General features: G+C 36.2%; 1 protein-coding gene across 1 annotated transcript in view; it reads right to left on the bottom strand.

Moving 5' to 3' along the window:
- Positions 1–25,194, bottom strand: part of LOC137253159 (uncharacterized) — a 317,974-nt gene that overhangs the window by 122,859 nt on the left and 169,921 nt on the right. The window contains exons 10-13 of the mRNA XM_067789611.1: positions 19,879–20,041; positions 14,382–14,531; positions 8,582–8,703; positions 3,007–3,099 (exon numbers count right to left, since the gene is read on the bottom strand). Coding sequence (XP_067645712.1) covers positions 3,007–3,099; positions 8,582–8,703; positions 14,382–14,531; positions 19,879–20,041 — 528 coding nt within the window. The remainder of the gene's footprint in view (positions 1–3,006; positions 3,100–8,581; positions 8,704–14,381; positions 14,532–19,878; positions 20,042–25,194) is intronic.

The following is a 25,194-nucleotide window of genomic DNA, read 5'->3' as shown; positions in this document are numbered from 1 at the left end:
CCAACTACACGAACCTTTTCTATGTTTGTGTGAAGATTATAACTCTCACTCGAGAATAATTGATATTTCGGACTCGCTCTTTGCCATAGAAAAAACGGTTCTATCTTCTCTTAATAATTAAAAAATTATATTTATACTTTTAATCTATTGTAGTTTGTGAATCTATATTTCTCAGCTGATGAGTTTCTCTGTAGCTGAGCGGGTTTAGATCTCGGCGCTTAAGAAACCACTGCCTCTCAAAGACTCGGTAACAAAAAATAAGTAGAAATTATAAATAAAACATAAATAAGAATTAGGATACAAAAAGAAACAAAAATAAAAAATAAAATAAAACTATGTATGAATTAAAAAAACAAAAAAAAACAAAAATAACAGGATTAGCCTGGTTTTATCGGGCTACTTAAGGGCAGTGCGCTGCCACAACGTCCGAGAAAAAAAAATAAAGGTCTTTCAGTGTTTTTTGCAAATTTTCTTTCATTTATTTTGTTCCAATGTTCACACCTTCCGTACAAACAGCTGATTTCGAAAAATCATTTGCTCTTCCTCTTCTCGTTACGATTCCGTCGTAGTACAGAATATCCAACTTCGATTAAAGCGGAGCGTAGAGCGGGAACGTAATCGAAATGCAGAATAGGGGTGAATATCGTTTGAACAAACGCCTTGTATGCCGTGAATTATGGCCGCAGACCAAATTATTTGCAAACCATTATTTTGCAAGAATACAGAGCCCCGTAGGCCCGTTGGTTGGGTTAGATTGAACAGACCGAATAAATCCTCAGTGTTACCAGAAGTTTGTTTAACGGCCAAACTGAAAAACCCTATCAAAACCAGGACCTATACTATAAAGAAAAGGATTTCTTATATTTTTTTTTATACACCACTATAACGTTAGGAGAAAAATTTGTATTCATAACCAGCAATTTTAATGTCAAAGAATTCTCAGAAGCCGAATTAACACATTGAGTGAATGTAGCGAAAGAAATTTATGCTGAGTAGTTTGGCGTAAAATCCCAACCGTTGAGTGGATCAAAATTACTCTACGGTGCGTTTAGTAAAATGTCACTCAACGATTGATCAACAATCGTGTTCGCTGAAAGCGCCCACTGGCAAATCGAGAAAACGTCAAATTTGTCATAATATGAGAGAAAGGCATAAGATAAACCTAAAATTATGCAATATTTGGTAGTGCTTCAAGTATAGCCAGCCCCCAAATTCGAGGCCCCGAATTCCAGCCTTAGTTAACGCTAAAATTCAATCGCCAAAATTATCCAAAACAGTACCAAGTGCGCAGAAAAGTATGCAACATTTAGTACCATAAGGCCATGAGGAATAACCGCCTAAGTCCTATGTAAAAGTATTATAGTTAGGTTGTTGTTATTCTTTCTAATCATTTGCAACTAAACGTTGCATACTTTTCTGTGCACTTGTTACGGTTTTATATATTTTTGGCGATCGAGTTTTAGCGTTAGCAAGGATGGAATTCGGGGGCAGCTTTCGCCTACGCTAAAACTCCATCGTCAAAAATATCTATAACAGTATCAAATGCGCTAAAAAATTGTGCAACACTTAGTACCATATGGTCACAGCCTTAGTCTTATGCAAAAATACAATAAGAGTATTAGAGTTACGCTGTTATTATCAGGTGCGCTGAAAAATATGCAACACTTAGTACCATATGGTCACAGGGAATAACAGCCTTAGTCCTATGCAAAAATATAGGAAGGGTATTACAGTGAGGCTTGTATTATCAAGTGCGCTGAAAAATATGCAACACTTAGCACCATATGGTCACAGAGAATAACAGCCTTAGTCCTATCCAAAAATATAGGAAGAGCAATTGGGTTAGGCTGTTATAATCAAGTGCGCTGAAAAATATGCAACAATTAGTACCATATGGTCACAGGGAATAACAGCCTTAGTCCTATGCAAAAATACAGTAAGAGTATTACAGTTACGCTGTTATTTTTTGTAATCGTATGTTACTTAATATTGCATACTTTTCTACGCACTTGATACTGCTTTAGCTATTTTTGTCGATGAAGTTTTAGCTTTAGCGAATGTTGGAATTTGGGTGCAGTATACAAATCAATATCGACCTAAGTCCCCTAAGTACTACAAAAAATTAATTTACTATGATCCTCTTAATGCTGGTTGTTTAATATGTTTATCTTTTCTTAAATTGGTACCACCCTAATGTAACACATTCGCATGTTACACTTGCATTTTACTTAAAAACAATTTTCCTTATTTCATCCCATTTTCTTAGTAAGATTGTTGTCTTTCGGCATTTTGTTTCATTCACCATGCTATTAATCATTTTATATTTCTATTGAATTTTGGAATTAAGCAGATTAATCAGCTTATGAGTTCCGTTATTTATGCATGCACCTGTTGCCAATTTATGTTTCAGTACAATCGATTTAATTATGTATCGTTGCTTTTGTACTGTTATGGTTCAGCTATTAATTATTTTGCATGTAAATGATTGATCGATATTAAATATTTACGGTTGTTACATGGTGCATAAATTTATTATGATTAACCGCGACTTATGTGGGCTTAGAGCGGAACACAGATTGTCATGGCAATTAAAGATTGATAAGTTCAAATTACAGCGATGTTATGAAACCCATCAACCGCCAACGTTGAAGTGTTGTTGTCAAGATGATGGGGATAGAAATCAAACACCGTATATAAGAAAACTTGATATGTATCACTTATGTTGGGTGAGGTAAATGGTAGACAAGGGTGGGCCTAAAACAATTGAAATTAGATTTTCTTGGTCGGGTCAAACGAGTGAAAAAGTATGGAAGGCAGTATTTTAGAAAATTTTACTATGTGGGCTTGAAGTGATAAAATAAATTGAAAGTGAAATGCAGTGAAAATAAAAGGCTTGATGAACGTACCCTTCCTATTAATATTAAAATCTCATACCATAGGTAACTAAAACAAGTTTTCGTGATGTTCCTTAAAGAGAAATTAACTTCGATTTTTGTTTCAAATTACCTCGCAAATAATTCGTTGAGCAGGCGAACCAACTCTTCAGCAGTGCATTGATCAGAGAGGCTAGTGAAACCGCATATGTCCGCAAAAAGTATGCTATGGATGAGAGCAAAGAAATGAAATATATTAAAATGGGAGATCGGAAATGTTTGCAAATAAAAAGTTCGCTCAAAATTTATATAACCATTGTCTGAAAGTGGATCCAGAAAATCTCAAAAAATACGTGTTGAAATTAAAACTCCTTAAACCATGTTCAAAATTTAAAAAATTCCCTTACAAGTTTTAGAATTGACTTTGGCTAACGTATAAATATCGCATGCTTTTCACAAATTTCGCGGAGCAAAACCGTAAAAATAGCAAAAGCTTAACCAAATCTACTATTTTCCATGAGTTCTTTCAAATTTTAGGTGTATAAACGTCAGCAATTAAAAAGGAAAAAGAGTAGAGAGGAAAGGAACGCTTGGAAACCTCAACCGGAACCGATCGTGTTATCAAAGTGTTAACGATTAGTTATCGCTAACAATAATTAGCGACGAGTTATCGAATTTTTATGAGGGGCTATGGCTGTGATATCTATTTCTTTTGGATGATATATCGGTTTGTTACAGGTATGTGGGAGTTCTGTCGACGAGGTAAAAACGAGTTATCGGATAGTTATTGAAGTGCTGCAAACTTATTATCGAAAACAAACAATAAAGATTACTTATCGAAAAGTTACCAATGAGTTATCTAAAAAAATTGATGAGCTGTCGAAAAGTTATCGACTTATTATCGAAAAAATATATATATGTAATTGAAAAAATATGATTTTTTATAGAAATTTAATCAACTTTGCTCGTATCTTAACAGTACATACAGTTAGTCATTGACACCAACTATTATCGACGAGTTATCGAATTGTTATCTATACGTTATTCATTTCCTTTTCACAATCTATCGATTTGTATGTAATGAATGTTATCTTATCAGGGTAATATTTCTGTAAATGTTGTTGTGTTGGTCCTACAAACAAAAAAAAAAGTTGTAAGAAAAAAGTCGAAAGAGTAAAGTAATAACAGAGTGATAACAGGGTGTGCAAAAGTCTTGCGAAAAAACTGCTGTGCATGGTTCCGTCATGATTTGTCACTCAACTACTTAATTTCACATGCAGGCTAGTAAGCGATATCTACATTGGCGAATTCGCGCTCTGCTGGTTGGAATATGTCGAAAGGGCACCAGCCACACACAACATCAGAGACTCTTATAACTAAAGCCAAATCCATCCGAGCGTGTTCTGCCTGAAAAGGAGATAATCGAAAGTGTCTAAACAAAAGATACAAAGCGTGATATAACTCCAAAAAGGTAAAGCCCGAGCTTTTCTTCCAATTTTCGAGGTGCTACTTTTTAATTTTTTCAGTTGGCATTGTTTGCGAAACCACTGTCGAACCTGCTTAGAAAAACTTTCCTTATTTAAAAAAAATAACTTTGTTTAAAGACTTTATTGAGGTTTTTACCGGGCTTTGAGCCCAGTATATATGGTGTATGAAGCAAACATGCCAACACCGCACCATGGGAGCGACCGTGGTGGTTCCTTAAATAATAAACGATCAGGTTCTGTTCCTTATCTATGCTACGACTGATTTCTATTTGACAAGTCTGCAGGTTTAAGCGGGAGTCATTGGTGCCGTATGTCGTATCCCTAACGTAATCAGCTGTTTATCGTTACGACGGTAAACCAAAAAACCAATTGGTTGGCTACGATAGGGTTACGACTTTAGCGGCACCAATAATCGATTGCATTGATTCTCATAAAGTTGGTCGAATCAGCTGTTATAAGGTTACCGATAAAGCACCAATGTCTCCAGCTTTAAGTTCAAGAAAAGTATAACGCGGTAGTGAAGTACAACACCTATTTCGGTAATCCAATGAATTTCATTCTCTCTGATTGCTAGACAACAACAACATATGTGTCTTCGCTTCTTATTGTTCAGCTTGCATATCATTTGTTATACTACTTTATTGAAGTGTGCTTTTAGGCGCAATGGTTATATTGCATTAAAAATTGGCCATTTGTAAAATTGTTTTTTTTTTTTTAATCCGCGAAAACTACTTTTTGCCTTCATCGTATCTTCAATTCAATAATAAATAAACCTGCGGGTATTTTGCGTGAATTTCTGCACTGTATAATAGTCACAGAATTTTCGAACACACGTGTATTTTTAGACAGCATACAGTTATGCTTAAATGCAGCATCTTCTCGAAAGAAATTTGTATGAGCAAGAGAGCTTGTATACGCATTAATATTTCAAAAGCCGCACATTTTCTGCTTGATTCTGTCAGATAATTTGCAGGATTTCTTACTACTTTAAAGATTTTTTTAAGTGCGCGGAAAACTGGTTGTGAATACTAAGTAGCTTGGAGAAAAAGAGGTCTCAATTGGACAGTCGAACAAGTAGAAAACACCTGAAAACACAACCAAAAGCTAAAAGTCAATACGAGTGACAGTCACGCAACATTGCCTCCGATGGTAGCGGTAATAAAATTTTGCGCTGCCTTAATTTAAGGGCGTAGAGAGATCAGTCCTTACACTTACCGAAATCGCAATAACACATTCGCTAAATTGAAAGCAAAAATCAATCAAAATTCCTTTTAATGAAGGAAGCAAAAGGAACTGAAAAAAACTCCTCAAAAAAGCTCAATCTTGATGGCACGCAGATTAAACATGAATGAGCCATCTTTCCATTTAGCGCACATGATTGTGTGACGAATTTTTGACAAAAAATTCCCAAGTCATGATTTTATAATTTTTTTTATCTTTTGCTACATTTTTTTCTTAGTTTTTTCTCTCCGACCATATATTTTCTTTTTATGTGCAAAGTGGCAATATTGCGAACAGGAAAAGAACAATTCAGGCAGTAATCACCTTGACGTGATTTACTTTGCGATTTTCTTCAGACGCGCTCCGTTCATAAGTCGTATAAGTGTGTGTTAAGGGACATAAAAGCTTAACCTGTTACATATTACATAAATACATAGATAAAATTGTGTGAAATAAGGAAATTGTAAGAAAATTGTTGTTCACTACATGAAATGTGGAAAAAACTTAAACGTGAGCAGAGTACAACAAGCGTGTACACGCTGCTGGTTAGGAGCATAAATAATGATGCTAAATATTTACGAGCAATGTTGTATACCAAATGAGATGACAGATACTTATAGTAGTGTAAGTTGTAATTGTCCAAGAGACTAAGTGAAAAACACTTTGATAAAGTATCATATGAGCTGCGTCAAAAATACTAAAATGTATGATAGTACCATTTTATATTAGGGTGTGTCGAAAGGGCCGAAAAAAAGTTCTAAAATACTGCCCTTTAATTTGAATCCTATTTTGAGAGAATCCTAGCAATATTTTTTAATAACACATATACATATACGGAGGAGACGTAACTTTTTTGATATTTAGTTCCATCTATGGTGCTTTTGAGCCCTCCTGTCGTTTTCACTTAGTCGTGTTTTCATGTCGTGTAGCAGCATATTTTACGGGGCTACAACTGCTTTAGAAGGCAAAGCTGTATTAAAGAAATCCCCTTGCCGGATTTCAACATATCATTAACAGATATTGATTAATTTTAAAAGTAGATCCATGCTAAACTATTTGTTAAACTTTTTACTAAATTTTGTTTTTTGCGTCATGAAGTAAACCGAATCATCAAGTTTCATTAATTGTTCGGTCTTTGATAAGGATTTATCGAATTTTTCCAATTTTTGAAAATTTTCGATATCGAAAATTGGACGTCGCTTTCGTCGATTTCGCCCATTTTAAATACAAGTCTATTATAGGTGGTCCAGGTAAGCCAGCATACCATACTTTGTAAAGCTACCTCAGTTTTTACTCACGCTGTCCCTACTGCCAGGCCACATTATAAACAGGTCAAGGTAGAATTCATATCAAAGCTAGGGAAAGCCAAGTAACTGCCCTCATTATATTGATCAATTAGGCTTAGTTTGTTTCTCCTAAAGGGTATGAAGAAAATTTTGGATCAGCACACTAGGGTGGTCAACCTAAACAAACTTCCTCTGTGTAGGAATCAATTTACCGATCAAGCAGGAGCATCCACATAGAAGCTATTCAACAGGCTTTGGAGTCTAAAAATATAGTCCCTATGTGTATTTATTGAATTGTCAGGGGTTTTCGATAACACAACACTTCAATCCATCGAAAATGCTATTATTGGTAAGGATGTAAGCCCAATAATCATACACTGAGTGCCATCCATGCTTCAAGCGAGTGTACTCTCTCCTTTCTTAAGGTCCCTAGTCAAAGATAACATCCTTCAGTGACGAAAATCTAATGGATTTGGCACACAAGGGAATGCAGATGACTTAGAAATCTTCACCACAGGAATACACGATAAAACAATGTCCAAAAGCATGCAACAAGCCATGCGCATCACAAAAAGTCTGCGTGATAACAAAAGACTGTTACCAATCCTTACTAAACTATCCTAGTGCTTTTACCCGGATATGGAAAGTATCCAAGCGGCCGCCTTAATGAAAGTACTTCCCTTCCCTTTTCAGATAGAGAAAGAGGCAACACTTTTTGCACTAAGACTACAAAATATCTCAAAGATGAAGAGCCGAAACAATGCAGGACATATGAAAGTAATGAGAAAATTCTTCCCGTATTGCTACTTTAGTAATGAAATGACGCTATGTAATAGCTATTCTTACTCAGAAATCTGGTTCACCGATGGTTCCAAAATTGATGACAGAAAAACGGTAGCTGGTATCTATGAGACGAGTTTCAAGAAATTGATACGAATGAGGTGAAACCCCGCCATTTTTCAGGCAAAATCTATGCAACAGAAGAGGCTTAACGTGTCGGGGATAATCCTCATTATGAGAGGTAGCAACGCAGATTTACGTGCCTTGCAGAACTACATAATTACTTTTAAATTGGTAAATGTATTCATATAGGGTCCTAAATGATTTTTTTTTTTCGAATAGGCATTAGAGACATGAAGGTAATCACTAGGCGGACTTCCTAACCAAGTAGTGTTCTATGCTCCAGAGCCCGTTTTTCGGCTAATACCGGCACACACTAGGAAAACCATAGGTAACTGAAAAAAAAACACTTCAAACAACAATGGATTGAATACTCAAGGCAAAGGAAAGCCAATTGTTTATGGCAACGAGAGTATCAGCCAAGCTCACCAATCTAAGCAGAGAGAGCCTACAAACTTTAACTGGGTATTAATTGGGACACTATATAGTCTACGACATCAATTTAGTAAGTTAAATCTATTTGATACACAAATCTGACACTTTTGTAAGCGTGACTCTGGCAAGGCAGAGACTCTCCCATCTAGGTATCGTGACTCTTTATCCACACGTGATATGGAGTGACAAGCCTGAATAGGTACTTAAATACATTAAAAGCACATATACATAGAGTAATAGGCTGAAAAATCAAGTACAATAGATCTTAATAAAAGTCGCAGTGCACCGAGCCCTAATAACAAAACAATTCTTTAATAACTCTTTACTTTTAATACTTTGGGTTGATGTAGACTCGTACTTCAAATTCTGTAGAACTCACCTGACATTTTCATGTCGTTGTATATAGATTTTGTGAAATTGCGTATCACGTGGCTGCCCTGCGATGTCATCTTTCATTTCCATTGCGACGTGACGTGGTAGAACCGACAACAACAGACGTTCCTGCGGCAATGCAAACAAGACGAACAAGTAAATAAATAAAATTAAAATTAAAATATTTATATTGTAGAAAAATATATTTAGTTTAAGACTAAACTTTATGTGTACGTAAAAAGCGCATTTCATATTTTTTTGCATACACATTAGGGTGTCCTTGAGAGAAAAATGTTATGGAATGATGTTTACTGGGGAATGATACTGAAATTATCGAAATAGTTATGATCATTTAAACAATATTGAAAACAGATACCCTCCCCATATGATAGTGATATGGCAATTCCGAAATAAACCTGAATTGGTTTCGGAATTGTCTCCTGCCGACTCCAAACTTATACCATGTATATAAAACAGAGAAATAGGCCCGAAACGATCCTGTATCAGACCAAAAAGGAACTCCGCAATAATTCCAAAAACATTCGCGCATGGCTATGAATTGATTCTCAGAACAACGTCGAAGTAATGTTGAAATATTCCAGAGAATGTTCGGCAATGATGCCGAAGTAGTCTTCAATAAAATTATACAGATAACAGTATTATCGGTAGATAGGCCAAAAAACAGGAAACAGTCCCGGATTTGCCTGAAGATATGATTCCGAAAAGCCCGATTAGTTTACAAACAACTAATGAAAAGGTCCCCAAATTGTTTCAGAATAACCCTAAACTATTCATAATTGTTCCCGAACTGATTCTGAAAACAATCCCGAGCTAAGTTTTTTCCGAATGTGATGCCCAAACGGTCCCAAAATAGCAGTCCCGAAGTTATACCCAAATGATTACAGATATAAATAAGATCTGCCCCTGCAAAATATCCTTGTTGTTCGCGAAAATTTCTGTCGTCGTCGAAAAAGCTGGCTCTATATTAAGTTATTTGCAACCGTAGCTCTACTGCTATTATGACCAGCCTAATATACAAACAGGTCTGCCGTAACTCTTAAAAGTTTTATCAACATTTTTCTGTGTTTGGCTTCTTATGAACTTACATGCTTCAAGCCGAAATTCTGAGACTTTGTTTGTTTTTTTTTTGTTTAAGTAGGGGCTTCCCCCTTCCATTAGGTAATTTTTTTTCAAAAGATTTTACTTGTCTTCAATTTTTTGTGTTCTTTTTTTGGTCGTGCGCTAACTTAAAAGTGCACGCCAATGGAACTTTTATTTTATTTTTTGTTTTTTTGTAATATACACATTATACGGCTTGATGATATGTTGAAAACAATTTCTTTCTTTTCTTTGTACCCTTTTGTGTGTATTTGTCATCTTTTCGTCTTTGAGGTTTTACCCATATCCACTTTTGGAATGTTGGACTTTTAGGGCTCCTTTTGACGCTGGTACGCACAGCAACAAATTCAAGTGAATAAATAATAATTAAATACCCGTTTTAGTTACTTTTCCACTTTAATAAGCACATTTCCACCTAAAAACGATTGGTTTATTTATTTCAATTTACTTAGAGTTTTTAGTTCAAAGAAAATGTGATTCTTTGTTATTCAAGTACATTATAAAATAAAAGGTTTTGAACAAAAGTACGTAAATGCTGAGGACCTTTTTAAATAGTGGTTTTAGCTAAAATGTAGAAACAACATAGCAAGATTGGACTAAAGGCCAGATTATGTATGACGCCGTGACACTTTGCATCGCAGTCACTCACATTCACAGTCACCACAATAAAATACCAAAAATTCGATAAAGGCATTCAGGTTGACTGTTACTCACTGAAGTGAATTAATGCTATTGTTGTTGTTGTTGTAGCGATAAGGACACTCCCCGAAGGCCTATAGGGCGTGTTATCGATGTTGATGCTTATATCGGAACTGGAAAGAATCGGGAAGCTGTAGGTGGTCAAAAGTAGTGATGCCTTCAATCTCATTGGACAGTAGTGACTGCAGACAACTAATGCGATTACCGACAGGTCACCTAAATTATTTTTGCTCATAAATATGGCCAGGATACAAGACAGCCCTTCTTGTCCTTTTTGTTTCGAGGAAATAAGATGGCTGAGCATTTATTTGCGGCTACCGGGCCTTTGCCTAAATCAAATGTGAGACGTTTAGGGTAGATGTGCAGAGACGAGCAACTAGGTTAGGTTCGGTTAAAGTGGCGCCCCAGCTGCCCAAGCGGAGACTCACGTGGACCATTGTGGTCGGTTGTGATACCACGAAGGAGCCCTTGTTTCCTCTCTCTAGAAAGTGGTTCTTACACCCATGAAGCTAAACCAGCACGTTTACCTAATGTGGCGCAGAATTTCGTCTATATTTGCGGATTCCAGCTACGCAATGCACGCAAAGAAGTGTCTGTGGAGACAGCGCTTCCCGGTCTTCAACAGGATGGTACAATTGCATAGATAATGCTCTACGCTTTTTATATCTTCATCTTTGTTTGGCGAGCACCTAAGCGCTTTGACATCCAAACATTTTCGTAAATTAATAAGACTTAAAATAAACTGGAAACAGCACACTGCTGGTATGTGCATACAATTCATCCAATTTAGCGTATATATAAATAAATTTTAGAATTCAAATTTCAAAAGTTAGTTTGACATGAAAGTGCGACATGATGCAAAAACAAAACATTAGCGAGAACATAGTGAATGGCATGGATTGATGTGCTTTTAAAAGCGGACGGTGAAATGTATTGTAGTAGAAACCGCTCATTTGTGTTCATCGAGCTGTTGGTTACATGCAGGTAACCCACATAAATACATATGTACACATAAGTGCATGGAACAGGTTATATATGTGTGTAATAATTATGTATAAATATTGTAAGCTGCTATCCAGGTAAAGGGAAAAGTTTTAATAGGAAAATTCTAGCGAGCATATAGGTTCATGTACATATTTACAAACAAGCCAGCCGAGCTCGTATTCAACAAAATGAGAGTGGCAATCCCATAAACACACAATGTGATTATTTTCCTAGTGAACGACCATGCCTTCACGCAATGTGTGGTTTGTAAATATTTAGGTATTGTATTTACCGCGGCCCCACATCAAGGCTTTGTTAGGGCAGACAATTACCATGGTGAAGAACAAAGAATATAAGAATAGAACTGTATGTGACAGCAAATTCAAAAAAGCGGCCTACACGGCCGAAAAAGTATAAACAATATTGGAGCTTTGCATAGAATTTTATATAGAAACATTGTCATGGGTTTTGCTATGAGCAAAAGTTTTATCTCATTTTTTGCGTAATTACTAACAATACAAATTGGTCACATGTAAACATGGTTTGGTCTCTAAAGAGTGGAAATTCGTCTAGGTTTGGCTGACACCATGAAGCTTCACCGTAGTTGCTTAGAGAATCTCTTTAGTTTCAAATAAGACCATTCTTGATCCTGGATAGGTCCATCGGGGATTCCAACAAGAGTGATCAAGCCACACCTAGCACAGTGATATGAAAAAAACTCTATCCCTGTTGCTAATGTTGTGGCGAGGCAGAGACTTTGCCACCTAAATCCTGTGTTCATGGTTTAGAACGCTAGTCTAAACGTGACCTACTTCAAGTCGAAGCTCTTGAAAACAGTGTTTACCAAAAGAGAATGCGGCCAACAAGAATAATAACTTATTTTATGTTCAAATAGAAATGTCTCAACCGGAAAGGTGAGCAATGATGGGTTGTTTTCTTCTATAGTTGAAAAATATAATAGACTGCGCAAACTAACAGCCGCCAAGTGCTTGAAGTCGATCGTCTCGTCGCTCCTCGAAACGATTGATTTAAAGCATCGACAAACCAAATACCTTGCTTCGAGATCAAAGTAGGCAAATCACGATTGTTCAAGATGCGCACACATCCTGTGGAATGAAAGTTTGAAGTAAAGAAGATGCACCTGATGATTTTTGTAATCGCCTCTGATATTTGCTCACTCAAAGCAATCTACGATGATGTTGACGTGACATGTCACAGATAACGTACAGCCACTGTGAATGATTTCAGATGAGAATGAAAAAACTATTTGCTTACATACATATAAAAAAGAGACACAACGCAACAACATGGCGTGTTTGGAGCCAATTTCGCGAGGTGAAGACTCCTACTTGGAAGAAATAAGCGAGTCCGAACGGCATGAGTCAATAATCCGGCATGCAATGAAAGGTTTCGAGTCTAGGGAAAAATCCTGTCGTAACGATAGTGGCAGGATTTAAAGGTGTTGACAGCGTAATTTATAGCTTATCCAGCCCTATTGTCAAACTCATGGCCTACTCATGCCCAATCGTGTTTATTAAGCAAGTGAGACTCGGATGACCTCAAGTTAAAGCCTTCGGGAAGACTTCTTATGGCTTCAAATGGCTACTACTATCGCTCTTTTAGGCGAGGCATGGTCGTTCTAAAGATCCTCACGGAAATAGGGGGTTGGATGAATTAGAAATATCACTTTCGCTACAGGAAGAAGTAGAAAAGGGAGAACAATTATGGTAACCATTGTGCTTCAGTTATGGGGGAGGGGGACACTTTCCTTTATTGTGAAAAAGCAAGGAAGAACAGTCTGATTACATAAACCTTGACAAAATGGAATGGCAACACCTCGACTAAAAAAAAAAATAACTTAGGGAAATGACGGGTTATGCGACGAGATATTAAAATACGGAAGCAAAGAGGTGAAAAAGAGCAGAAAGAGCTACTAGTGCTAAAGGTCTTCAGACGAGGAGACTACTAACCTTTGGTTAGATGACTTCGACGGTGCACTGGATGTATATGTAGCACTACGTCGATTTGCGAACCTACATTGAGAGTCGACTCTCGACGAACAAAATTGGGGGCACTTATCATACTAGTCCTTATCTGTAGCTAGAATTTATGTAGGTATCGAAAACCGAGTATATTAGTTTTGTTCGCATAATGGTACCTCGTAATGGCATAAGCTAATCGAGATAGATATAGACTTCTATATATCAAAATGACCTGGGCGAAAAAAGAACTTAATTTAGCCATGCCCGCCCGTCCGTCCGTCTGTCCGTGAACACGATAACTTGAGTAAATTTTGAGATATTTGATGAAATTTGGTATGAAAGTTCCTGGGCACTCATCTCAGATCGCTATTTAAAATGAACGTAATCGGACTATAACCACGCCCACTTTTTCGATATCGAAAATTTTGAAACACGGAAAAAGTGCAATAATTCATTACCAAAAACGCATAAAGCGATGAAACTTGGTAACCTTATGACGCAGAATAGAAAATAATTAAAATTTTTGACAATGGGCGTGGCACGGAGCACTTTAAAAGAAGGTAATTTAAAAGTTTTGCAAACTGTAATTTGGCAGTTGAGTATGTTATGTTCGGTTACACCCGAACTAAGTCTTCCTTACTTGTTTTTATTTATAAATATGCCAGAGGATATATTTATATTAATATGCGAAATGTTGCCGAATAGAAAAACTTCCGCATTAACAAAGCAGTGGGAAAAAATTTACTACTAAAAGTTGAATGTGTAAAATAGGAAAAAATTTTCATCTGTCAGTACACATCAACAAACACAACAAAAAAACCAACCACATTCGAGCTGACAGTGTTACAGTGTTCACAAGTAACGAACGAAAACATAAGTGAAAAGTCAAAGTAACAACTTGTCATGAAAGTTTCCACAAACATGTGGTTATGTACTTATCAAACATATGTAGGTAAACTTGCTTAAGTAAACTTGTATGCATAAGTTTTTATTTATACAAAAACATTTTATTAAATCACTCACCTGTTGCTGATTTTCCCGCTGCGTGCGTAAACGTGCCTCAATGCACTGACGTGTCTCAATGAATGCCTTCCGTTGTGCCTTCTCTTTGGGCCAATGTGTATAAATGCCAGTCAAATTCGAGACGAGCAATGCCAAAAGACTGCAGAGTAACTGTTGCACGTTTTAAAGTTGAGATCATGAACATGGAATGAAGAAAGAAGAGAGAGGAAAAAGGTGTAATAAAGAATAAATCAAAGTGAACAAAGTGTGGAAACAAAAGTGGAATTTATCTTTGCACTATTATTATATTTGAGTGTTAAGAGGCGTCGTTTAACAATGGCTTTTAGTATAAGTATAAGGTATGCAATTTGCAAGCTTTGTGTTCACGCTGGTTTGAGAGTAAACCATTACCATACACCTGTATGTTGCATGCAACATATCCCGTTGAGTATACAAGTAAGTAAAACATATGTTTGTCACACTTAAGGATGGAGTGCAATTGTTCTGGGGCAAACGACTATAAGAGCCTTTGCTACTTACATGGCACAGACATGCTCAGTTGACTACTGACTTGACTTGTAAGTATTATTTTAACTTGTACGAGTAGGTACTTCTTTTTTTTGTAGTATGTACACTCCTGTTTATCTCACTATTAAGTTAAAAGATGTTTCAAACCGTTCGTGTCCTTGCCATATACTTATTTATTTAATAGCCATACTCGTTTAGCAGATCTTATCATGCTTATTGGATGTAATGTCCTGTCTGATTCTATTTTTGTGCATTTCTGAGTTGCCAGCAGCCGACTAAACATGCGACTTTCTTCACGTAACTTTTTTTAAACAATAACTATTTTTTTAGTTATTTAGAACAGAAGAGAAGTTTTGCATACACTATGCTCTAGGCATTAAAAGTACCTGGGGGACACGATTTAGCTTTTCGTTACTTATCATTGGCTCAGAAACCGGACAGCTTCGTGATATACAACTAAAACTTCCGAACGTTCTTTGGTTTACTTTTTTTTTTTTGCATTTGACATTTTTCTTCATTACACTTAATTCTGTATTTATGTTTTCTTATTTTAATGGTTTGTTCAATTTATACTTATTATTTAAGAATTCGTGAGCTTAACGCCGGCTTATAATGATACTAGCAGACCCGGCAGCCATTGTTCTGCCCTAAATTAGGTCTATCTGCATACATTTTAATAAGCTTTTTCCGTATAACTCTGCCCTCCCCACTCTTTACTTTTTCTTAATCCTTTTATTCACTCCTCTCTCCGTCTTTTTCGCTTCATCTATCTCTATCTTCGCCTAACTCTATCTCTTTCTCAGTCTCCTTCTCTCAAGTTCTTCTCATTCTTCTTCATCCCTTATTGCCAGTCCCAGAGGGTTGTATCTATTTTGTTCCAGTCCCATTCCGAGTCTCAGCCCCAGTCCTAGTCCTAATTCCAGTCCCAGTCCGTCTCTGGTTTACTTCCCGTAAAAAAGGATCATAAATACTAATATAGGCAAATTTATATACCAAATTTCAGGCAAATCGAATAGGACGTATGTAAATAGGTATGTGGGTATTATTAATTCATGCCTTTATTTCGGCTTCGCATGCATATTTATCAGTATTGCCAGTTTGATGCGACTAAATCGAATATCACAATGAAAATTATTTTAAAGCTCTCAGCAACAGCTTTCATTTGAAATCCATATTACACACACATTCTAGGGGTATTCAGGTCCACGTTTCGGCCTATACCTCGAGACCATAGTCACAAATAGGTATGAAACTTACCCTGTACTAAAGCACTCATTAATAGCTTTCATTTGATATCCATATTGTGTAAACACTGTCTAGGGGAACCCGGGTCCACGTTGTGGCCTATATCTCGAGACCCGAGTCACCCAGGGGCACAAAAAATTCCCCGTATCAAAGTACTCATAAACAGCTTCAATTTGATAGCATTAACTTGGCAACAACGCATACATATGTATGTACATACATATGTCAAGCTGATATGATATGAAAATACATACATACATCCATACATATAAATGTACTTCCGAAGTTAAATAACGCAGCGAATGCTATGTGTCGCCTCACTCAAAAGCACTTTGCGCGCACAGTTGACACCAAACAACCACATACATGAATTTTTTGGTAAAAATGTTACTTTTGTTTAAACAATTTGGCTGATATAAGAAAGGAATCAAGTTTTTTTTTTTTGATGGATAACGAAGCTGAATATTTCAAAGTTTTACCGAAAAGTAGAATTTTTTAAATCCATCCATTTTGAAAATTTGCCACGCCCCTATAATATATACCCTCAAATTATATTAACTGTACCATCTGTCGTAGCTAAACTTTGAAATGCAAAAAACCGTTTTAAAATCGGAGCATTCTGTGTGAAGTTATGTGCGTACATGGCATTTAGCGGTTTTATTTTATAAGATTTATAGATAAAAGATATTAAAACAACGAATACAAGCAGGATATCTTAATGGTTAAGGCAACTGCAGTTTCACCGTATGATTCAGTTCGAATATCCGTGAAAACTTTGATAACATTACGAAATTGCCTGATGATAAATATGTGGCGGTTTTCGAAATGGTACCATCGCAATAAGCCAGTAAATGTTTCTTTATTTCTTTTAAATTTTTCTTAGAAAAACATAATAATTGAATATTCAATTATTATAAGCCAGTGTTAAAAGCTCATGAATTCTTAAATAATAAGACTTAATTCTGTATGATATAAAATTTGTTTCTTAACGAATGTCCACTTCCCTATAATTGATGCAGAGTGATAATCCTACCCAAAATATTTTTTTTTTAAATAGAGAAACAAGTATTTAATCGTAAAAACTAAAAATTAACTAAAATTTTACTTATATAAGTCATTTAATATCGATTTAAATATGTGTTTTGTGGAAGAAAAGTTCAGACAAACAGGATTTGAAAGCGTACTAAACTCCTTTAAAGCTATTAAAATCGGAGCATTAGACGCGTAATTTGTTCTAACTGTGTCCAACCAGAAAGTATCGTGATTGCGAGGACTCCTCTGTGGGATGTTGAAACAAATTTTGGCTAGCATAAATGGGTAGTCAATAGCTCCATTTATCAGGTCGAAAGCAAAGGGGAGCGAAAGAATAGAATGTCTGCTGTTTAACGATTTTAGGCTTATAAGCAAACAGCGACTTCTGTATGAAAGAATCGGGTCATTGAAATGCAACGACCGTAAGACAAAGCCTGGTAATGTGACAATTATAATATGGTTCCAGATAAAAACAGCGTATTCTAATTCAGACGGCACAAGAGAGGTGTATTTCAATTTTAATGTGAAGGATCCGTAAAATCAGAGCTAAAACGTTTAGTGAAGGCAAGTTTTGAATATGCCTCCGCAATTATGTAATTCAAATGGGTTTGAAACAAAAATTTACAATAGAATACAGCCCCAAAATCAGTAATTTCACTTAAGGTGGATAATAGAAGACCATCGATTTTATGCGATGTAGGTAGCTGACAGCGATACTTAGAGAATTAGGGAGATATCGCCAATTTACACTTTTTCTGAGAGTGCAAAAGAGAGAAAGAGAGTGAGAGTGCATTCCTAATCCCACTCTCACTCCTATTCCCATTTCATGGCCTCTACCTCATCATTACTCCATATATAGCATATATTTATAGAATCTACATATATAACATATACATACATATAATAAATACCCCCATTAAATAACTACGGAGCTATAGCAAATTTAAATATTTGTTTCACTAGCACTCTCATTCCCGCGCTTGCACTCCCAAGCCGTGAACCCCTTCCACCTGTATAACCCCATATATAGAATACATATACAAAATATTTTATACCACCTTAAGTTAATTACATAGATATAGTGAGTTTGCATTATTCTCTCACTTCTACTCTGACTTTCACTTCCACCCTCAATCTCACTTTCACTCCTTGTACCTCTCCCACCTAAACAACCTTTTAAACGGAATATAGAGGAAGACTCTCTATTAATAGTTCCACCTTACTTCGCGGTTGGTAGAACCTGCAGTATTTATTGTAATTCTTATCTTTATTCCCTTCTTATTCTTATTCCCTCAATCACCGTTCTCATTCTTACTCTTTCTTCCATATCATAACAGCTTCCTTTTTCATCTCACTTTTGCTTGAACCAATAATTTAATTTCGAATTATATTTTCAATTATTATTATCATTTTTGTTTAAGTTCTTATTCTAATTCTGATACCAATTATAATGCTTGTTCTAACTCTTATTTGTTGTTGTTGTTGTTGTAGCGATAAGGTTGCTCCACGAAGGCTTTGGGGAGTGTTATCGATGTGATGGTCCTTTGCCGGATACAGATCCGGTACGCTCCGGTACCACAGCACCATTAAGGTGCTGGCCCGACCATCTCGGGAACGATTTATGTGGCCCCATTAAACCTTCAGGCCATCCCCTCCCTCCCCAACCCCAAGTTCCATAAGGAGCTTAGGGTCGCCAGAGCCTCGTCTGTTAGTGAAACAGGATTCGCCGCGGATAGGTGAGGTTGACAATTGGGTTTGGAGAAGCTATATGTTGCGCTGGCAACCTGCAGGGTTGCGCTACACAGCCCCTTGAATCTGGTATTTTAGTCGCCTCTTACGACAGGCATACCTACCGCGGGTATATTCTGACCTCCCCTAACCCGCTGGGGGATCTAACTCTTATTCTTATTCTTTTGCTTATTTCACTAATTCCGGTTTTAATTTGTATTCTCCTTTTCGGCATCTCAACTCGCCTACTGTATGCGCAGGTCTTGACTAACTGTTCGTCCTTCGGTTGTCAAACTTATAGAGCGGGATCTCGAGAATAAGGAGTTTAAGCTGGGTGCCTTTCTTCGCATAAAAGGAGCCATCAACACTCTCAGAAAAAGTGGAGAAAGGCTATATGTGTGGGATATTTTTTCCCCTGATTTGGGTCTTGGTAATGAACGACCTGTTACAGGCTCCTGAGAATAGGGGCTGCCAAGGATATATTGGCGATATGGTGATTACGCTTATTCTATTCTATAGCCTTTTGATCAGATGTAGATTGCTAGATACAGCGCACAGAAAATATTTATTCAGTATTTCTTACATTTTTTCGAAGCTAATTGTGTGCCCTACAGGTCCGCACACAACTCAATTAAAACTAAGCTGAACAAATTCTAACTTTAATGGCTTAAGCCATCAACAATGACAAATCCCTAAAAGATGTCAAGCTAAGCGCAACAAGTCAAAAATATGTAGTAAACAGCTGCGCGCTTGTTAAACGCCTGCAGTGAAACTCATTAACTTGAAAAAATCTATTTATATCTAACAAAAGTCCAACTATCGCATTCATTGTCATTGTTTATTTATGTTTCTACAATAATCAACTTCATCAACTAATTGAATGTACTGGCAGACTTAGGCGCTGCAGTGTTGCAAATACACACTTCCTGCACACATACATAAACTCACACATTTATTATCAACTACAACCTCAACAACAACTTACCTCTTGCCAATGTATTGTCGCTTCAGTATAACGCAAACTTGTGTAGATGTGCATACAAGATAATATAATGCCACCGATGAGTGCTTCACGTAAACGCAGCGGCAACATTGTATATGTCATGTAGATGAAAACAACACAGCAGGAACTTCCATTGTATGATTTGCTGCAAGCAATGAAAAATATGTAAACAACAAACTTAAATGAGACGTTCATGAAGTAGAAAGTAAATGAAAAAATACCGCGCGCAAAAATATAGGGGCAAATCCAAAATAAGGTCCATCATGAATCGAAAATTAAAAGTGTTCAGATTGTATCTTTATCATTAAAGGTCAAATATGCTTAAGATGTAAACATAAAATGGTTTTTTGTTTCCCCTTATCCTAGACAGAGAAATATGATTTCAAAAAAATGTTTTAATAAGTTTTGTTAATTTGGCTGTTTTACTAACAAAATATAACGCCCTTCTTAATATCGTTCAGCTACGCAAACCCAGATCTCTTGTTATTTATTAGATTTTTCTGGGCTTTTATTTTGTACCGAAAAAAAGTACAAGAAGCTTTATATAATGGAGTTTTTACAAATTCGTCCTACGCTCATCTTTCTGGCGCGTCTATTGTCAAAAAACTTCAAAAATTCTTCTAATAACCTAGTTATAAATGAATTCATAAAACATCGATATTTGAGGTATGAATTGGTGCTATGTATGCATGTTAGTATAAATACACGTTTGTTTCTTTTTAAAACTTGTAGTTTCTCGGGGAGCATGCATAATCTATTACACCCTTTATACTACTTCTGTGTGCATATGGTTGTATTAATTCCGAATGCATGCAAAAGCACTAGAAAAACATGTATACGTCCATACGTATGTTTCATACGTACGAAGGCACTATCCCTGTTGTTATCATAAGAGTTTATTCACTTGTATAATTACAATAACAATAACATGGATATGATGAAAGATGGGGCAACTTGAAGTCATCAACTTGGATTGTGTGGACCATTAGACTGCATACAATTCTTACCGGTTTAGTGAAACCCTACCACTCTCAAAATTGTCATCACAACAGTTCGTTGGCGATAAAGCATCCTGAGCCAGGCGGTCAGCGATCGCAATTAGTCCTCGATATATATTCCAAGTAAATTGTTCCAAGTTACCCAATATCTAAACAGTTATTCATATCATGGACTTATTTTCGAAAAAAAGGATTGCTTCAGGTACACACATTACGTAAATACAATTAAATCTTTCAAGAAAATAAAGAAAAAACAAAGAGTCCTCAATTATATACTTCCAGACAAAATTCAGAAAACTATATTTTTACAAACATTCGGCCATTAATACAACATGCATATGTCATGCATACATAAAGCTTTTTCCACGCGGGTGCCAATAATACAGCACGCATACCTTTTGAATGAATAAATTTGTTTTCAATTTAGAAAATATGAATCTTACAGACTTTTCATGCATTTAGCATACATATTGTATGCATACAATTTATTGCAGCTGGAAATCAACAATTCACATAAAATTCAAATATCTTTTAGGTCTTAGATAGTCTCCTTAAATAAAAAATTAAATAAATATCTCCAGAAAAATCTAGTAACATATTTTATCCATGTCTGAAATCTGTCGCATCCGTAACCCCTCTTTCATAATTTGATTAATATAGAGGCCTATAACGTTATTTCTATTGGTGGTCACCATGGTGTGTTGGTAGCGTGCTCCGCCTACTTCACCGAAAGTCCTGTGTTTAACTCCAAGGCAAAGTAACATCAAAAAATTAAAAAAACAGTTTTTTCAATAAGAACAAAGAATCCTCAATCAGGATCGCTCTCAGTAGTGACTCGGCAAACATACCGCGTGTATTTCAGCCATGAAAAGCTTCTCAATGAAAATTTATCTTTCTTATTAATGCTGTTCGGAATCGGCATAAAATATGTTGGTTCTATCCCACTATTTGTACGGATAATTAAAAAGGAGCACGACGCAAATTAGAAGAGAAGCTCGGATTAAAATCTCGTCGGAGGTTATCGCGCTTTGCATTTATTTATTCGAAATTCCAACTATACAGATTTTGTATACTCGACTACACCCAAAACTCGAATGTACATATGTCTCGCAAGGTATATATTTTCAATGTCATATAAACTAAATCTTTGAGCATAGGGTGTTCTTTCACTCACAGTCTCTTTATTTGGAAATATAAAGTTTCGACAAAGCTTCGGTAATTTTTCAAGTTTCACAAGCATTAAGAAATTACTTCTATTTCTTGTCGCATTATTTATATAAGTACTTAAATGTGTAGGGTGTCCAAAATTTTTATGGATTGAAGCATTCTGGTAATGCTATACAAACATTATAATATCCATTCAGTCCACTACTTGTGCTCCCTTTTAATCAGGTTTAAATGCGTGCGAATGTCGCGCGCATAGCCGAGGATTTGCCCATGTAAAATTAATTGCTAAAAAGAAATACTGTACAATAAGCGTGTAAATATGGTTTCAGTGTTTTTGTTTTTGTATTTTTTTTTTATGTAGTAAATAAGTGATCATATGAATGCATGCAAATATTGTTCACCGCAGCAGCACAAAAAAATTTTACGTATACGCCGTGTATATCTGTGGATTGAGTAAATATGAAGTACACCACCTGCCTGCCAACCACAATGCAAGTATGTGCATTGAGATTTTTATACTCAGTTGAGCAGAGCTCACAGAGTATATTAAGTTTGATTGGATAACGGTTGGTTGTACATATATAAAGGAATCGAGATAGATATAGACTTCCATATATCAAAATAATCAGGATCGAAAAAAAATTTGATTGAGCCATGTCCGTCCGTCCGTCCGTCCGTCCGTTAACACGATAACTTGAGTAAATTTTGAGGTATCTTGATGAAATTTGGTATGTAGATTCCTGAGCACACATCTCAGATCGCTATTTAAAATGAACGATATCGGACTATAACCACGCCCACTTTTTCGATATCGAAAATTTCGAAAAACAGAAAAAGTGCGATAATTCATTACAAAAGACAGATATAGTGACGAAACTTGGTAGATGAGTTGAACTTATGACGCGGAATAGAAAATTAGTAAAATTTTGTACAATGGGCGTGGCACCGTCCACTTTTAAAAGAAGGTAATTTAAAAATTTTGCAAGCTGTAATTTGGCAGTCGTTGAAGATATCATAATGAAATTTGGCAGGAACGTTACTCCTATTACTATATGTACGCTTAAAAAAATTAGCAAAATCGGACCACGCCCACTTTAAAAAAAAAATTTTTTTAAAGTAAAATTTTAACAAAAAATTTAATATCTTTACAGTATATAAGTAAATTATGTCAACATTCAACTCCAGTAATGATATAGTGCAACAAAATACAAAAATAAAAGAAAATTTCAAAATGGGCGTGGCTCCGCCCTTTTTCATTTAATTTGTCTAGGATACTTTTAACGCCATAAGTCGAACAAAAATTAACCAATCCTTTTGAAATTTGGTAGGGGCATAGATTTTATGACGTTAACTGTTTTCTGTGAAAATGGGCGGAATCGGTTGATGCCACGCCCAGTTTTTATACACCGTCGACCTTCTGTCCTTTCTACTTCAGCAAAAATCGACATATCTTTAATGAACTTAGTTCACGTGCTTACTTGAACTCACCTTATCTTGGTATGAAAAATGAACGAAACCTGACAATGACCACGCCCACTTTTTCGATATCGTAAGTTACGAAAAATGAAAAAAATGCCATAATTCTATACCAAATACGAAAAAAGGGATGAAACATGGTAAGGTAATTGGATTGTTTTACTGACGCGAAATATAACTTTAGAAAAAACTTTATAAAATGGTTGTGACACCTACCATATTAAGTAGAAGAAAATGAAAAAGTTCTGCATGGCGAAATAAAAAACCCTTAAAATCTTGGCAGATATTACATATATAAATAAATTAGCGGTATCCAACAGATAATGTTCTGGGTCACCCTGGTCCACATTTTGGTCGATATCTGGAAAACGCCTTCACATATACAACTACCACCACTCCCTTTTAAAACTCTCATTAATACCTTTAATTTGATACCCATATCGTACAAACACATTCTAGAGTCACCCCTGGTCCACCTTTGTGGCGATACCTCGAAAAGGTGTCCACCTATAGAACTAAGGCCCACTCCCTTTTAAAATACTCATTAACTCCTTTCGTTTGATACCAATATAGTACAAACAAATTCTAGGGTCACCCCTGGTCCACCTTTGTGGCGATATTTCGAAACGGCGTCCACCTATAGAACTAAGGCCCACTCCCGTTTAAAATACGCATTAACACCTTTCGTTTGATGCCCATATTGTACAAACAAATTCTAGGGTCACCCCTGGTCCACCTTTATGGCGATATCTCGAAACGGCGTCCACCTATGGAACTAAGGATTACTTCCTTTTAAAATATTCATTAACGCCTTTCTTTTGATACCCATATCGTACAAATTCTAGGGTCACCCCTGGTCCACCTTTATGGCGATATCTCGAAACGGCGTCCATCTATGGAACTAAGGATTACTCCCTTTTAAAATACTCATTAACACCTTTCATTTGATACCTATATCGTACAAATGCATTCTAGAGTCACCCCTGGTCCACCTTTATGGCGATATCTCGAAAATGCTACCACCTATACATCAACCACCACTCCCTTTTAAAACCCTCATTAATACCTTTAATTTGATACCCATATCGTACAAACATATTCTAGAGTCACCCCTGGTCCACCTTTGTGGCGATATTTCGAAACGGCGTCCACCTATAGAACTAAGGCCCACTCCCTTTGAAAATACTCATAAACACCTTTCATTTGATGCCCACATTGTACAAACAAATTCTAGGGTCACCCCTGGCCCACCTTTATGGCGATATCTCGAAACGGCGTCCACCTATGGAACTAAGGATTACTCCCTTTTAAAATACTCATTAACATCTTTCATTTGATACCCATATCGTACAAACTCATTCTAGAGTCAACCCTGATCCACCTTTATGGCTATATCCCTAAATGGCGTCCACGTGTAGAACTATGGCCCACTCCCTCATAAAATACTCTTTAATGCTTTTCATTTGATACACATGTCATACAAACACCAGGGTTTCCCTCGGTTCATTTTCCTCCATGGTTATTTTCCCTTATGTTGTCACCTTAGCTCTCAACTGAGTATGTAATGTTCGGTTACACCCGAACTTAACCTTCCTTACTTGTTTCTTATGAAAAAATATGTTGCAGTAATTAAATATTTTTCCCATAGAGTATTAAA

This window comes from Eurosta solidaginis, chromosome 5 (genome assembly GCF_040869045.1).
Source record: "Eurosta solidaginis isolate ZX-2024a chromosome 5, ASM4086904v1, whole genome shotgun sequence".
In the NCBI taxonomy this organism is placed as follows: Eukaryota; Metazoa; Arthropoda; class Insecta; order Diptera; family Tephritidae; genus Eurosta; species Eurosta solidaginis.
Note: the sequence above shows the minus strand (reverse complement) of the source record. Positions and strands in the feature narration are given on the sequence as shown.